At 38.7% G+C, this 17,168-nt stretch overlaps 1 protein-coding gene across 1 annotated transcript in view; it reads right to left on the bottom strand.

The window, feature by feature from the left end:
• Positions 1-17,168, bottom strand: part of MAN1A1 (mannosidase alpha class 1A member 1) — a 151,388-nt gene that overhangs the window by 22,535 nt on the left and 111,685 nt on the right. Inside the window, exons 6-8 of the mRNA XM_086745272.1 lie at positions 7,896-8,019; positions 5,050-5,143; positions 1,222-1,337 (exon numbers count right to left, since the gene is read on the bottom strand). Of these exons, the coding sequence (XP_086601398.1) occupies positions 1,222-1,337; positions 5,050-5,143; positions 7,896-8,019 (334 nt within the window). The remainder of the gene's footprint in view (positions 1-1,221; positions 1,338-5,049; positions 5,144-7,895; positions 8,020-17,168) is intronic.

A 17,168-nucleotide genomic window follows, 5' to 3' on the forward strand; every position in this document is an offset into this window, starting at 1 on the left:
ACTTGGTCATCAAATTGTCAAATTTACTATCACTGGAGATCACACCCTCCTGCAAATCACCACATATGACTTTTCTCTCTAATGAAAAAAAAAAAAAAAGAAGAAAAAAAAAAGAAAAGCTCCAATGATCCAGGGCTGTAATTTCTGAATGCCACAACTTTTTTTTTGGAGTGGGAACTAAAAGCAGACTTATGTCTCTTCCCTAGGGACAGCACATTTCCAGATGTATGAAAGAATAAGCAGATATTGCTTAGCTTCTCGAAGCCTTGTCTACAGAGGCACTGTACATACATACAGTTAATAAGAGATAAAAGTCCTGGCCCTAGAGAGCTTCCAGTCAAAATAGATGAAAGGATGGGGAAAAAAAGAAGTAACATTATCCTCTTTTTTATATATATTTGAAAGCAAAGAACTGAGAAAATAGGTCATTTGCCCAAGACTGCAAGGAAAGCCTGTAAATATGGATTTAAACTTAATACTTCCTGAGTCTCCATCCAGTGTCACAAAACCATTATTTCTCCGAGAACAGTACACTAAGGACATACCATCAATAACAAAGTAAATTGCAGACTAGAAGGATCATAAATAAAATACCATATAGAAATGTAAGAATGAACAATTCTGATTTTTGAAAACTTTCTCTTGTGTCCAATTTGAATAATTGGCTGTTTCACAGAAGCTGGCAAATATATGCCTCTTGTAAGAAAAAGTCATTGTGCAACAAAAAATTCTATTTTCATTTATAATTATCTACCATAATATATTGATTTCTGTGTTGACCACAATCAAAATACTCCAATGGTTTAAATATGAGGTCGAAACACAATAGAGATGAACTCCCTCCTGGATACAAGGAAAAACGACAGAAGGAACACATTTAGGGAAAACTGAAGAAAAAAGAATTGAACTTCTATGTGAGAGCTACTTGTAGATGCATTTTTTGTTGCATATTTTATACTCTTCTCCTCCAGTGTTAGAGAGAACTGTCTTTCAGTTGGAAAAAAAAGTAGCTATACTTCAAGACTCTTCCCTTTCCCACAGTACGTGTATTCCTCCAGCATTTATATTTGATGAAGTATTTTTAAAAGATAAACTAATTCTTAAAAAACCCCCACATTTTAGAAAAACCCATAATCCTCCACATTGTCCCCAGAGCCTGTCTCTTCAGGATTATTATAGATTAGATTATTAAGGAAAGGAAGATTTAACTATCTTACTTACCTGAACGGCATCGTAATACATTTTCTTGCCTTCTTCATCTGTCTTGTCCGACATCAGCCATGCCTTGAGCAAATATTCATAAAAGCTATCCCCAAGCCCTCCAATGGAGACGTGATCTAAAAAGGGAAGAAAGAGAAACAACAGCAATTTAATCTTCAGCCTGGGCAATAAGGTACAATTACAGTTTGAAACGGTGCATTTAATGCATTTAAACATCTCTTCCTACAACAATCTTTAATAAATAAAAAAGGTCAAAATATTTTAGCTCCTTACTGCAGAGTTGAATTTCAGGTTATTTTAAGGTATTTCAAAATGCCAGCCCCTATGTTTAAAAATAATATTATGCTTTTGAACATCTGGCTGCTCTCAGAACTCAGCAGTGGTTCTAGAAGGAGAAAAAAAAAAAACAACCCTTTTGCCACATCTACAGATGATTACTGCTGTCACACTGCTTTATTCTGCCCTATATTTACTACGTGAAATCATCTGGCACTACAGATGCTGTGATTACGCAACCGCACACGTTTAGGACATGGTCCTGCAAACACTGACACCAACCGAATAAGACCATCCCACATCAGCTGCACCAGAGACGTGACAGTTAGTGATGCTGTCAGTTGCTTGCACAAGGTTGCACTCACTTGCTGTCCAAGAGCCTAAAAGATCCTTGGCAAAATTTTAATGGGCTATCATATGATTTCAGCATAGAACTGAATACAACAAATACTACTACTGTATATGTATGTATATAAATATATATATATATATGAAGTGTTTCTCTACCATTAAACTAACAACACTAGCTAGGAGTTTTCTTTTTTAAGTTGGTGCTGCCTGGTAACATTAAGGGATTTGGCATTCATTGAGTCTTCAGTGAAAGGATTTCAAAGTGCTTTACTAGGACTGTTCATTCACAACCGTCAATTTTACAGTGAGGATGGGGTCTGCTAATTCCACCTGAGACACCCAGGATGGAGATGTGGGTCCATATATCATGCAGCAAGACCACGAGTCACACCACAAAATTCTGGGCATGAGAAATGCAGAACACGCAGGGGACAGTCCAGGCTCGTAAAGCGAGGTGCAGAATGGTTAGTGGTGCAGAGCTCACGCTCCCCAACACCTAACTCTGATCTTAGCTTCACAGTTATGTCTCTGTTGGTGGAATTCAAAAGAACACAGAAGATTTAAATTCCTTGGTGTCTTCTTTTAATGGAATGCCTCCTCTTGTCTGCTGCACAAGTTGCAAAGCAATGCACGTGTAGAAGATACACCTTTTTTTCTATTCAAACTTCATTAACAATGTATTTTTCCTCCACTAGCCTGTGGCACACACACAAAAAAAGTTTTCCAAATGTATCCTGTCTGTTTGCCTAACAAATACATTGTACCATCAAGCCTGGGTTATAAACAGCTTTTTCCCCTCACTCCTCTTTTGAACCATTTTCTGTGATCGAAGGCTGATCTTTGAACAGCAGCATTTAAATGACCTTTACGGTTTCCTAAATAAATTACCATAGAAACCTCTGACATTTGCAGACTAAATAGCACAAGCACAGTTTCATCAATAATAAGCCCCGTTATTATATACATTATTGCAGTAGACAAATCCAATTGATGCATGCTGCAGCAAATCACTGTCAGTTTACTGTCAAAATAACAAGGGCTAAATGAATTTACAGGAACAATGGCAGTGATCCAGCAGTGTTCTTCACATTTACAGCATTGCTAGAGAAGAAATGTTCAGAAACTATTCCCCCTCTTCCCACTTGATGTTTGAGAGAGAATACTTCAGTCTTGTACCAATTAAGGGTCTAGTTTTCTGGTTGGTGTCGTCCCCCCCCCCGCCCCCTTTGTAATCAACTGAAAACAGGCTGGAAAAGCAATCTCAAATAAAACATCTCTCAAGTCTTACATTCTGATCTTCTGCTATGAGAAGAAAAAAAAAATAAAAATCAGTGTCTGTGAATGGAGGCAACTGAATTGGAAGAGATGCAACAAGATCAAGTTTGCCTTTGCTGTTTCAGTATGCTAGGGGCTGACCTGCATCAACATCTGTGTCCATCACTTGCACGTGCAGGAAGGTACTTTTTTGTCAATACTACACGCTACTGGAAAACAAAGCTGGTATAAACTGTAAGTTTTTCTGTGAGTACCAACAAAAACTAATATTTAATCTGAACAAAGAGTACCTAAGACACAATTATATTAAAAATAGGAAAATGGCAAAGACCATAAGACCGAGTAACTATTTAACTGCTTTAAAATAAACAAGGCAGAGCCACTAACAGTGTCAACCACCAGAAAGACCTGGTCTCCCGCAGCTCACCAAAAAGCTGAATTTCTGTGGCTGACTTAAGCCAAGGAAGGAGATAACTGGACCTAGGTCACAGATGCTAAGGTGGCCTTCTACCCAAAGCCAGTGCTTATTGCTGTAGGATCAACACTTCCAGAGGGAAGGTTTAATGTTTTACAAAGCTGTATTAAACCAACAGGGGTAACACATGGGCGCATGTATCTCAGATCTCTAAATGGATGTCAGAGTTTATACAAACATGCCAGCAGGAGTCAGTGGTTACGCACTCTGAGCTGCCACTGGCCTTGTGGCACGGAGACCTGAAGGAAGCCTCAGAGCACAGTAGACTAGAAGCTTTTCTAAAATGATGGCCGTACTTTTTAATTCATAAAGGGCAACAGCTTTTGCCTTGATGGGACAATACAACTGGGCAGCACAACCTTTTTGGACATCTTTTTAATTCAGAAAGTGACACAAAGCATTCAATAAAATGCTTGTTCTTTGCCTTTGTAAAAATTATCATCTATCCAGACTGTGGCCAGTTCCATAAGGACCCCAGAACTTCACTTGCACCTTAGCTACACCCTAAACATTATATTAAAAAACTTCTTTCACTCTCCTAACTAGCTAACCTAGTCTAACCAGCTCCAACACTGCTGTCTATAGGGCCATCTCATCTGTCCGTGTCTTTTCAGACCAAGATGACATATCTTGCTTGTTTCCTTCAATAACGTAGGGAGGAAAAAATACAAGAACATTGAGTCACATGAATGGGATGGTGGTAGACTGAACCTCAGTAGGAAAAGTGGAAAAAGAAGAAGAAGGGTCTCCAGAATTGTCATCCTGCACACTACGTAGGCTTTGAACATGTTATGAAGATCGGAGAAGGCAACGTACAAGGAAAGATTCAGTCATCAGGAAGGGGCTAAGAAGTTCAAATACTTCAAGCATTTAATTATACTCTTTCCCTTCTAATTTTGGTGTCTCCAGTAATGGTTCCAAGGGAATTAATGCCATGACACAGTTCTGTTTAGTTTGCTTCCTCAGTTATTGACATTAAACTTCAACAGAAATTACAGCTGGTATTAACTGGAAATACTTTTAATTTTTTTTTTTATCTTCAGTGGAGCCACACCACTCTCAAAATATGGAATTTTATTCAGATGAGCTGATAATGTTTCCTTAAACAGCTACTTTAGAGGGCACTTTAGATTTTTGAATAAAAGACTTTTGTAGTCTACAAATTCCTTTCCAAAACGATACATATTCAGACACTTCCCCGCTTGCACAAGCCATACTGAAAGATCAAAGAAAAGTACATTAAAATACAGCAAGCAGGATTATTATTTTTGTATTTGTGTTATTTTTTACATTGGACAGAACCTCAGATATAATGTGAGTTTTTATATTTTATAAAAGTTCTTTATATATATACACAAAACCAACATAAGAGTGACTGAAAGAAGTTAATGACTGCAGACAGCACACTGATAGACAGACAGGTCATAGTACCGAAGAAGTCATCTACTTACGCTGGCCCCACTGGCCACTGCTGGGATTCAGATAGTTGGGGTAAAGGCCCTCCGGTTTATCCAGTCGACTTAGAACTTTTCGAATATTCATCACCTATTGGAAGGGTACAAAACACTGAGCACTGATCCATTTTTCCCCCCAAAATAAAACAGTGTTGTACAAAAGTCTTAAAGTACAAATATCCCTAAAAATAAAAAAATAGTCTCACTCAACACATACACTCTATGTCTGAATACCGCTGTATAATTATATTACTATTAAAAAAGATCCTCTAGGCTGATACCATGTAAATGAGCTCCCCAAAACCTCTGGTGTTTCCATGTCAAGCGACGGCAATGAAACGACACAACAGAAGCAAGCTCCTAAGTTCAGGACTTGCCATACAGAATATCTTGCCCCTCCACAGGACACTGAAATTTGTGGAAGCTGGTTGCCTTAACTAAGCTCAGCTACTTCAGCATTATATGCCTCGTATACCCATATCAGAAATGGTATTAAATATTAAGCCGATCACCTGGTTCAGAGGCAGAAGTGAACTGTTTTGCCTGGAAAGGAGAGTGTTGCTGGAACTGAGTGTCATAAAACCAGCTTGCCCAGCAGGCACCAGTACAGCCCTGAGCGCTCTGCCGGTGCTGTTAAGGAGCTCGCTACAAATGAGAGGCCTGGGGAAACAATTACTGTCTAGATGCTCTCTGCAGCTGGAATCATCCAGCACCACAATCCATTGCAGAGCATATGACATAATTTAAACTGAATTTTAACATTCACAGAAAATCAAATGTAGCAACTTGGGAGAACGAAGATCCTGAGTACCGTAGACCAGAAATCCTAACAAAAAGTTACCGACAGCTTCATTAGAACACTCTGAATGCCTAGAGATCAAGTGAACTAGCTGCTGAGAAAGAAGATAAATTAGCTTACATCAAGCTGCAGAAGGATTTCTGTAGCGGTACACAAACTGCCTTCTGCATCTTGACACATTGCTAACAGTCATTGCCCAAACACAGACTGCAACGAGTCCTAGACCTCATTTAATGAATTCTTCTATGAATACATCCGTGCAAAGCTTATTCCAGTGTTTATTCTTCTTTATCAAGTGTACCAGCCCTGGAACAGCTTGCTTCGGAGGGCTATGGAATAGCAATCTCTAAAGAGTTTTAAGAGCAGCTTACATAAACAGATTTCAAGTATCTTGCAGCTATAACTTGATGCTGCTTTGGAAGAGAACCATAGGCTAGGATTTTTAACACACGCACTTTCGTCACACTTTAATTGTCTCTAGTAGAACAGATGGCATACATTACATTACCATAAATGTCAAAAGATAATTAAGTTACCTAGTAAGTTTGTTTCTGGCTGTTTCTGGGTGCTGACACCCTCCTCATCCCACCCCCCCTTGTTGAAATTTGTTTAAAAGAAAGTTTCTCTTTAAATTCACCCCTAAATACATTAAAATTGAATCATAGAATCATTAGGGTTGGAAGGGATCTTCAAAGGCCATCTAGTCCAACCCCCCTGCAAGAAGCAGGGACATCTCCAACCAGATCAGGTTGCTCACAGCCTTGTCCAGCCTGGCCTTGAATGTTTCCAGGGATGGGGCATCCACCACCTCTCTGGCAACCTGTTCCAGGGTCCTACCACCCTCAGTGTAAAAAATTTCTTCCTAATACCTAATCTAAATCTACCTCCCTCTATTTTAAAATCATTACCCCTTGGCCTGTCACAACAGACCCTACTGAAGAGTTTCTCCCTGTCTTTCCTGTAGGCCCCCTTGAGGTACTGAAAGACCACTATAAGGTCTCCCCAGAGCCTTCTCTTCTCCAGGCTGAACAGCCCCAACTCTCTCAGCCTGTGTGGAGCGGAGTTTGCTAGCAGTTTGTTTCACAAAATTCATTCCAGTGCTATCAATGGTATTGGAGCAAAGCCGTTCAGTCCTTTAAGTTTGGTACAAGTAGTATTCATTTTAGATTTGACCACTGCTTTTAAAACTACTGCTAAATGTTTGGAGTCTCATTATTAATTAGATAATACCAGTTTTAGCTAACTTATGGCAGTTGGAGTAAGCATACAAAACCAAAACAAGTGGAAGTTTTAATTAGGGAAAAAAAAAAAAAAAAAAAAAAGAAAGAAGATAAATAATACAGTGTATTATAAAGAACAGGACTTGCTGACTATTTATGCACCAAAAAGCAAAGCAAAATTGCTTAGGTGGGAATTAAGAGAAGGAGAAGAGAAGTTGCTTTCCACAGTTCATGTAAATAAAAATCCAAAAGACAACATTATCAAATTTTGGAAGAATTAGTAAACACAACAACTATTTTGTCAAAGGATGCTTTTTGGTTTTTTTTTTTTTCCTTCCCCCCAAAAAAGTTCAAAACACATTTCTTAAAGGTCGGTGCAACAGAAGGCCTTTCTGACCTTACTCCTAGTAGTGATATTATACAGCGTTTTGAAGACTAAACTTGCTAAAATCACAGAAGATAGCCAGGTTTCTTTGCTTTCTATAGGCATCACGTGTTATTCACCACATTCAGGTAAGTACTAAAGAAAGCTCTAAAGTCTGGTTGTTTAATGTGATACTAATTTGAAACATAAACAGAAATTATATGTTTTATGGGGGTGGGTAAGTGCTATATACAAGAAGATACATCACGATGATTTTGAAACAGATTTTCGACTTTATAATACAAAAGCACACCAAGGTGATTAGGAAAACATCTAGACAGTATCTACCTCCTGCGACAAATGCTTACAACTGAGGAAAATCCAAATCTCTCCCCAGAGACATTAGTCTCCCAGCAGGCGATGTATCTTTTGCAACATGATTTTGATTGAACAGTCTAACCTTTTCAGCAAAGACAGGGTTTCCAGACAGGTGGCTCAAGTGTACGAACTCCAGATGCAAAGTCCCAAATTCTGCCAAAATGCTGCTGCCGCCAGAGGCCCACGGCCAATTTCGACCAATTCCACTAAGATCAAAGGGGGAGAGAAATACAGAAAAAACCCATAAGCATCTATGAGGCAATGCTAATAAAATATAACTGGTAGTAGATACACTGTTATCAAGAGACAATAATTAATTTAAAATTTTCTTTCTGCATAAGAAACCATGCTTCGGCAGCCTTTCATGACTTCACTGTAAGACCTTGAATTTCTTTGGTCCAGTTCTGCTTAAGTGTGTAAAATTCCTTCTTGCAGCAAGCCAGTGGCTTAGCTCATGAATAGCTCCATTGCACATATCCCTGTACCAGTGTTTCACTGTACAATATCATGTTTAAAGATATTACAAAAACCACTGAGTATGAGAAAACATTCTCATACTTCACCTGTTTTCTCTGTACTTAACACAACACTTTCCAATTCTAACTCTTCCTTCTACACCGCATTTTTTTATTAACTTAAAATACCACATAAATACAGCACAGGCTTTAAGTTAAAAGTACTACATGCACTATATCCTTCTTAATACCTGAGAATTTAATAGAGTAGGATATGTAGGCATTGTCTCTCCAGGCACACTTAGCAGGATGAGTCAATTCAGTTTTAATTAAGACCTAAAGATACTTCACAGCAAAATTAATCTCAGGTTTTATGCTGAGAGTAGAGAAAAGCACATTTATTGCTAAATCCCCACTAGAAACTAATGTTGCTAGAGATTCAGGCTGAAAAGTCTGCTGAAGTTTCAATACAAAAAGGTAGGATTTTTTCCCTTGAAATTTCCAACAGCAATATTCAGAAAAACCCTTGAAATTAAAGAAAAGCTAACCAACTTTCCAGAGCACATAGGTGAATAATGACATATTAGACCAGCATATTATTAGCATGAACGTTAGATACAAATACACTTGGTAGCTACTGGAATGTCTTCCTTATTTGCAAGTTGTAAACAGCATTAAACACACATGCATATATTTAGAAATAAAAATTTAATTTTACTTTTATACATAAGCAGCCACTACAGTAATCAGTTAGCACTTGTACAACCATGAGAATCCAGTATTCTTCCTGAGTTAAAGTAACTCATATCATGAAAAAAAACAAAACAAAGCAAAAAACCCAAGAAACCTCAACTTCAGTTCATCATGACGAAAGCCCTCAGTTGTATTAAAATTTCTTCTTCAAAAGGTCAAGTATCTATAACTGAAATTTAACCAGTGTAATGAAGTGAAGACCCCATTAAATTAATTTCTTCACCACCTGTATTAACACATTGTTTTGAGATTTCTGCCACACACTCAAAATAAAAACAAGTCATTACACTTTAAAAGCAGAGTGAAGGCTACAAATAAAGAGCACGTTTGTGTTCTGCTTAAACGTCACGGCTTTAAACTGTGCAACACTTGGCTGCCTGGCCTTGAGCTGAACGCACCGCTGGAACTTATTCAAGTACCACCAAAAATAAACCCAGAATATTCCCTCCTGATAGGTGGACTTATATTGTCCCATTTCTGGAGTACCATAGCATCTGTCAAATACTCCCCATAGGTATGCTATAAATTTTCTTTTTCCCAGACCATAAAGCACTGAAGTGACTAAACTTATCTGAGTGCTGAGTGGAGGGAGAATTTGATGGAGCAAAAGGGAAGAGATCAAGGTGAGTACTGCAGACAACATGTCTGGAAACGTCTTACCTGCAGTCTGAAGAGCTTGCACCTACAGACTGGTTATTCACCCAAGAAACAGGCACCATCTCTGTGACACACTGGCCCAAGTCCTGCCTAACTGATGACTTCTAGATGAAAATATTTTAGAATGTTTCCAAATCATCCAGACTAAAAGAGATGACATAAGACACTACTGGTAAATAAAGCTCACCAGAAAAAAAAAAAAGTAGGATATTTTAAAGTTTTTAAAAATTAATATGTTACAGTACAACTGGCAAAAGCCCACTTTTTTTCCCTATTAAATTTCTCAATAAATCTCAAAGTGGAAACATTGAGCTGCTCCTGCAGCAAAGTATCAAGCAAACTTGGCAGAAAATGTAATAAAGTCCCTACTTGCATTCCACCAGCACATCTACTGATATCAACACAACCTGTCACGTACTGCATTTTGTTAATCAGAAAAATTTCCAAGCACAGCTATTGAAAGATTTTCTGCACACAGCAATGTGTTTTACCACGAGAGGAATATTCTTCTTGCTTAAGATGGTTTGAAAACTGTAAGTTTGCATTCTTTACTCTTAACGTAAGAGAAGTAGAAAGAAACATGGATGTTGTATCTACGTACTATTTAACGTAGCTTTTATTGTTTTCAGTTGGACAGCTGGTTAGAAAAAAGCCATCAGCATATTTCTGGTAAATTTGCAAAATGATGAGAGTACCTGTTGGTTTAGTTTCAGATGGGTGCTCTAAGCCAAAACTGACAAGCTCATTTCAACAAGTGGTAGAACCCAAGACTTGCAATTTAGTGCCTTAATTATTTTTCATGCAACCTCAGGCACAGATGTCTAAGAGTCTCTCATATATTTCATCTTTAGGAACAACAAAACAGGTAAGCTTTCCATATTCCCTCATACTATCTGTAACAGACACAGTATGGCTTCTGGTTCCATTTCACTCCATCCTTACTGTAAGGCGACAGTGACGCCAGCACAGCTACGCAGATACTCAGCTCCTGAAGAGACATTAGTGGAGCCCGGGAAACGCTCAGCAAAGCACTCAGCACACAGAACGAGAGAGATTTCATACTCTCTCTGATCCTTTTTGATCAGGAAACGTAGACTTTGGCTTTTGTTTAACAGTCTCTTGGCTTTAAAAAAAAAAAAAAAGTAAACCGAAGAGGGTGCTCTTTTTCCATCCCACCTCCAAAAACCATTTTCCTAAATATTGTATATTTTTAAACAGAACAGACCTTAAGCAAAAGAGAACCTGAACAGATGAAGGGACATGCTGAAATGGAAAAAGACTTCTGCGTCAAGGATTATAAACAATTAGTACATTTATAAATGACAAGAGGTGCCCTAGAAAATAACATGCAATAAATAAGTGAAATAACTCGGTAAACCTTAATACCGATGCAGAGTAAAATACTGATTTCTGCCCATGCATGAGACAACACACCCAGTGCTCCCACTCAGACGTTTTTCAAGCTCTTCACCAGCATTATTATTGGAGTGACCAAAAAATTCTCCAAAGTTAAAAAAGTCAATGCTAGGTAACCATTTACTCTTCAGCCATAAAGTCAACGCTGGGTATCTATTTACTCTTCAGTTATGAAGTTATGAGCTGTCTTCCTGAAGGTCTGAGATGCAAGCCTGGGGTTCTGGTGAAAGGTTTTATTTCTACTCCAAGTTTTAGCACAACTACATATAACATTGCAAGTTCCTACAGTTTTTTTTCCAAGGGCATCCATTACTCAGGTCAAGAAACTACAGCAGCCATCTGAACCCGAAGAACGATCAGGACGTTTGGGGGATTTTCAAAAGGTGGCTTAAGGCTCTGCTTGTGAGTTGCACAAACTTATGTGCAGATCACTTGTCTCAACTGAAGGAAAATCTGTAAAGCACTGAAAACATTTTGCAGCTTAGTTTCACTCAGTTTTTCTGCCAAAAAGTTTTAATGTCCCAAATGCCCTGTAAGCTGACAAATGCACTCTTCAGAAAGAGATTGATACGTACCACCACTGGTAGGGGACAGCAAAGGGGGCCCAGCTGTGACACTCACCCTTGCTATTACCTACATTCCTTTATCTTGCTTTCTCTTTGCCATTTACTTTGCCACTGTATTTTTCCATTTTCCTATGTTGATACTCACTTACTATAACCTGTAGTAAGTGTCAATTATGTGCTGACATCAGTCATAAACAAAACTCCTAAACGCTTCAGGATGGAAGGAGAAGCCACACTACTTAAACTTGTTTGAAGTCCCAGACCAATGCTAAAATAATTTCAGTTTCCAGGACACTATTTTAATGTATCTCGAATAATTGTGTCTAAAATCATATTGTTTATAGTACTTAAAATGAGAAAAAAAGTTCAGTAAAATATTAATAGAACTTTAGAACTTATTTCTATATTATCATAACCAGTGCTTCAACCAGCATTATGTGATTAAGAGAGAATCTGGATCAGAAAAGCACAACAAAGCAGGACCATCACTGTTTCTGTTTTATGATATTTCCCATTTATTTTATAAACTTTGTTATTGAACACCAAGTGCCACAGAATCTGAAATACAGTGTTTGTAATTCTACTGTCATTCATTCTCAGGAAATACGAGTCTGATAGACCTGGGCTGCTCGTAACTCAACCCAGTATTTTTCCAGTAGCGCACTGTTCATCCTTCTGTACATAGGAACAGAAAGCATGAGATCAGTATCTCTTCTAAAACATACAGAACATACTAGGAGATGGAACCACAGAAGAAATATAAATATTTAAAGGTTTGGTTTTTATTCTAAAATTGACTGAAATTGAGAGGCACAGCAATATTTACAAAGTTTAAAAAAAATTACTTTATGTCCCCAATATATACAAAGCAGCAGCTAATTTTCAAATGAAAGGAACAGCAAATCCATGGGGAAATTGCACAAATACTTCAAAGGGAAAACCACTTACCAAATCAAAATTCTTGCCATCAGTGAGCAGAACTGTTTCAGTCTCTGCACACAGTTTGTTTATCATCCCCCAACCTTTCCTGGAGGGTGCTAGGACAACTCCACAAGCTGGAGAGGCAGAGGAAGGCTTCAGAATATCAACATTTAAAGCAAAATGCAAAAGCACAACCTAATAGTATCCTCTTGTGGACTTAGCCAGTGAAAAAGGTGAAAGGCCAGAATAAAAGAGATCCAGCAGCAACAATGTGAAGTGTCCAAGAACCGCTGTTGCAAAAGGTTTTAGGATTAAATATGAAAATCACAGAATCATAGAATGGTTAGGGTTGGAAGGGACCCTCAAGGGTCATCTAGTCCAACTCCCCTGCAAGGAGCACGGACATCTCCAACCAGATCAGGTTGCTCAGAGCCTTATCCAACCTGGCCTTGAATGTTTCCAGGGATGGGGCATCCACCACCTCTCTGGGCAACCTATTCCAGTGTTCCACCACCCTCATTGTAAAAAATTTATTCCTTATATCTAGTCTGAATCTACCTCCCTCAAATAACTCCCTATAGCCCCTTTGGACTTTAGTAATGCTGATTTTTTTTTTTTTTGCAGAAAAGCTACTCCAACTATCGTGATGGGTGAAAGTGCAAAACGCTACAACAGAAATGAGAACACAACACTAGGAACATCTTTAAGGCATTTAACATCACCAGAGCCATGAGACTTGAGTTGGAGTATATGGGTGGTGCCTGGTACTTCCAGGGGTGCTGAGAGGACAAGGGGATCTACCCGGAGAATACAACTTATGCCCAGAGAGATGGTGGATGCCCCATCCCTGGAAACATTCAAGGCCAGGTTGGATGAGGCTCTGAGAAACCTGATCTGGTTAGAGACGTCCCTGCTCCTTGCAGGGGGATTGGACTAGATGGCCTTTAAAGGTCCCTTCCAACCCTAACCATTCTATGATTCTATCTTATACCTGGAATTGGTTGTGCTTAATCCTGTTTTGCAGGAACTTGCATGAGCAGAACATTGCCCAGCCCAACCCACAGCCCCCGACTCACTCCCACCAGCCACCCCTCCCCACACCCATGAGGGAGAGGGACCTTCCCAAATGGAGGTCAAGAAAAAGGGGCACGGTGATGCAAAGGCCACACAAAATTTCCTACAGCTTTTTTCTCTTTCTTCTCCTCCAAGTTCCCCAGGATACACGTCCTGCTTCTCCTTGAGTCTCAACCCCAAGTGTATATGCTTTATAAGTAGAAATAAAGTAAAATTATTAGCTTTTTTTTTTGTGAAAGAAAACACTTTTCTCCCCAAAGGGAGTCTGTGGTCCTCAGATAATTTTTAAAGAGCAACATGATTGCTTTTCCACGTTTTAGCCTTAAGATTACAACCACATGCGATTCAGCTGCATGGCTCATACCCCAGACTGTAATTCAGCACATGGACACTGAGTACCAGTACAGGTCTGACCGAGAGTGAAGACGGGGAAATGCGAGGGCAGTGCAACTCCAGCGAGGGTATTTACAGAAATTAATCTCTTTGGGGCTCCCTTGATAATCACTACAGGGAGATAACAGAATTAAATCACTTCACACAGGAGATTAAGCTAAAGATGGAGTCTCTCCTTTTACAGAGTAAACCCAGGGAGACCAGTCTCACCTACACTTGCCCCTTGTCAGGTGCCCAAATCTCCCCAAGATTTCTATTAGCTTCACAGGTATCGGATTACTTTTAAAACGCTTTATAGGCGTCATATGACAAAAAGTAGGACTAGTGATAAATGCTTTGTAATGTTACATTTTAAATTCTTTAATCATAAAATAAGGTTTTTCCTAGCTCACAATTTATTTTTAATGGTCATTTTTGTACTGGCCACATTTGTATGACATTTAAAAAAATATTGCAAGATAACTTTTAGCAGATTAAACTATAGAAATAAAACCAGAAAACATTTCTGCAGCACTGTGACATGAAAAGGATACCTCAAAGTCCATGAATTTTCTATACCTTGCCAGGCAAAGCCGTGCAGACAGTGCCACATACTGTGAATTAGTAAAATAAACAAGTTAACACAACGCATCATGTCCAAAATTTCTCTCACAGATGTAACACATGTCAATTTATTATTTTCACTGCCATATTTCAATATAGCAAGAAAAATATCTCAGGGCATGTTCCTTTTTAGCAGAATTGGCCATTATTTCTATAGATTACTTTTTTACTTTTAAATAAAGGTCTTCCTTTTATAAAAAGTCAGTATAACTACATAATGGCCAGTCATTGCATTTCTAAAAAAAGTGTTTATGCATTGCAAAAGCCTTCAATCTATCTATTTTCTGCCACTATCAGTCTTTCATAAAAATATTTTAATTTAATTAAGTCAACTAATTCTCCTTAGAACAAATGAAGAGAGGTCATTAAAGGGTCTGGTTTTCATTTACACACTCAGCATCTATTTCTCATTTTAAGCAAAATATATTTAAAAGATTAAGCTGCTGTAGAGCCATATACGGCACAAAATAAGTCAAAATGCTAAATAAAACTTAATTGCTCTCAGCATTTCCTAGGCAAATGAATGAACTCAAACCCAAACAACTAATATGTTCTAAGCAGACTTTGTGACACACACCCCAACATAAAAATAAGCAAATAATGGGAAAAAAATATTTAATGGAGACTATAGCTGCAGTCTGTGACCCCCTAGCTAAGGGGGTCACTATGGCAGCTAAAAGGATGCTCTTCAGAGGTCATTTTCACAGAATATCTAAAGTTTCATGCATTATTTAGGAATGCCACATCTGAAAATACTTTCATAAGAATTATTTTTATTTTGCCCTGAATGGAACCATTTGTCAACTTGTCACAAGAATTGTGTCAGAAGAGCGGCTTCTCTTCCCAGAAACCAATGCTGATCGTTAGGCACACATCCCTTGCTAACAACTTGCTACGCGAGAAGCTCAATCCAATACCATAGGCCAAACTGGGGAAATTAAAGGGTGATCTGCTGCTGCTACTGTTCAGAAGAGGTTCCCTTCAAACTCCTTTGCTCCATCTTTCTCCTTTTAGTACTGCAGCTAACTAACGATGCTGATCAACTATGGTTTATGATATAATTTATAAAGAAGCTGTGAGGAAGAATTATATTATTTTATTGTAGGTTCATAATTTTTAAAACAAACAAAAAAACCCTTCAACTCTGAAGCATACAGGCAATGCTTTCTGAAGTTTCAAGTTGAGAAATTATATGCTCAAAAGATTTTTTCTGAGATTTCCTTCACACGCACATACACTCCAAGAGTACAACATATAGAATCTTGGTGTAAGAGCCTTTCTTCACAAGTATTGAAATTGATGATTTATTTATTAACACTGCAAAGATATTTAATGTGTTTCTGTTTTTCCCATATCTGGCAAATCATCCATACTCTTATTTGACAGAAGATGACAGGAACACAGAAATCCCAAATTTGCCTGCACCACCGGTACACAACTCTTCCACCTAAGTCTAGTGACGGGAACTGCCAGGACAGCATCCTGTGGGCAGAGTGAAATGGGGGGAAACCCCTGACAGGGCTAGCACGGCAGCTGTGTATTTCTAGCCCCAGTAGCAAGTGTGAAACATCTTATGTACAGCTTCCAACAAACGAAAATTAACTTTTTGCGGGCCTATGCGGTCCCTATCTCCCCCCAGACAGCACAAAGCAAGGCAGACGGACTCCTGCTAGAGCTCTGACTTTTCCACTGTATCCATTTTCCGAGAAAGGAAAAGGATTATAATCTGGTTAAGCATCTCTCTCACAATGTCTCGACAGCTGGAGAGACAGCAGAAAAAGAAATTTAAATCAGCTAGGTGGCCTATGTGGTAGTTTTTTGATGTCTGTTTTATTCCTCTTTGTCAGGAGAATCTCTTAGGCAAATGCTAACAGCTGATTAGTTTTTCAGCTGGGACAATGACTGTGTAACTACTGCCCTGCCCTAATCCCTGCCCAGCTGGCAGCATCCTGCTCCGCTGAGCTGCCCTCTCTGAAGGCTGACTGATACCAGCAATTACCTGGTGAGGTGATTTCTAGGGATGCTGACTCAGCAGGAAGAGGCAGACACTGAATTAGTACCATCAGCAACTGCAGCGAGAGGACTAACAACAAAAGTGGTTACTCAATTTTACAGTATGATAAGGAATAAAAAGAAACATTTCTATGCTGTAATGTCAGGCTGAACACAACTTTTTTTTCACTGTAACAAGTGAGATAATGAAGCAGTATAGCCTCAAGAGCTATTAGTTTGAGAATACGAATTTTGTGTATTTGCCTAGTCATATGCAGCATCAGCATTAATATATACTGATCTCCTGGTCGCTTCAGTTCTGCCAGTACAGGAGATGCATCCATTTGTATTGGAGGCACATGCACATCATCACCTGGCTGGAAATGAGAGTAAGAAAAGTCAGATTACTGTGTCTGACTGTTCATTGTGTGAGAAACTACCAGCAGAGCTCCAAAAAGATGCTAATACGAAACAGATCTTAAAACTAGATCCCTGCTCTTCTCCGTGAGGTTCATCAGGTCTTTC

The sequence above is a fragment of the Chlamydotis macqueenii genome, chromosome 3 (genome assembly GCF_036417535.1).
Source record: "Chlamydotis macqueenii isolate bChlMac1 chromosome 3, bChlMac1.mat, whole genome shotgun sequence".
NCBI classification, from domain to species: Eukaryota; Metazoa; Chordata; class Aves; order Otidiformes; family Otididae; genus Chlamydotis; species Chlamydotis macqueenii.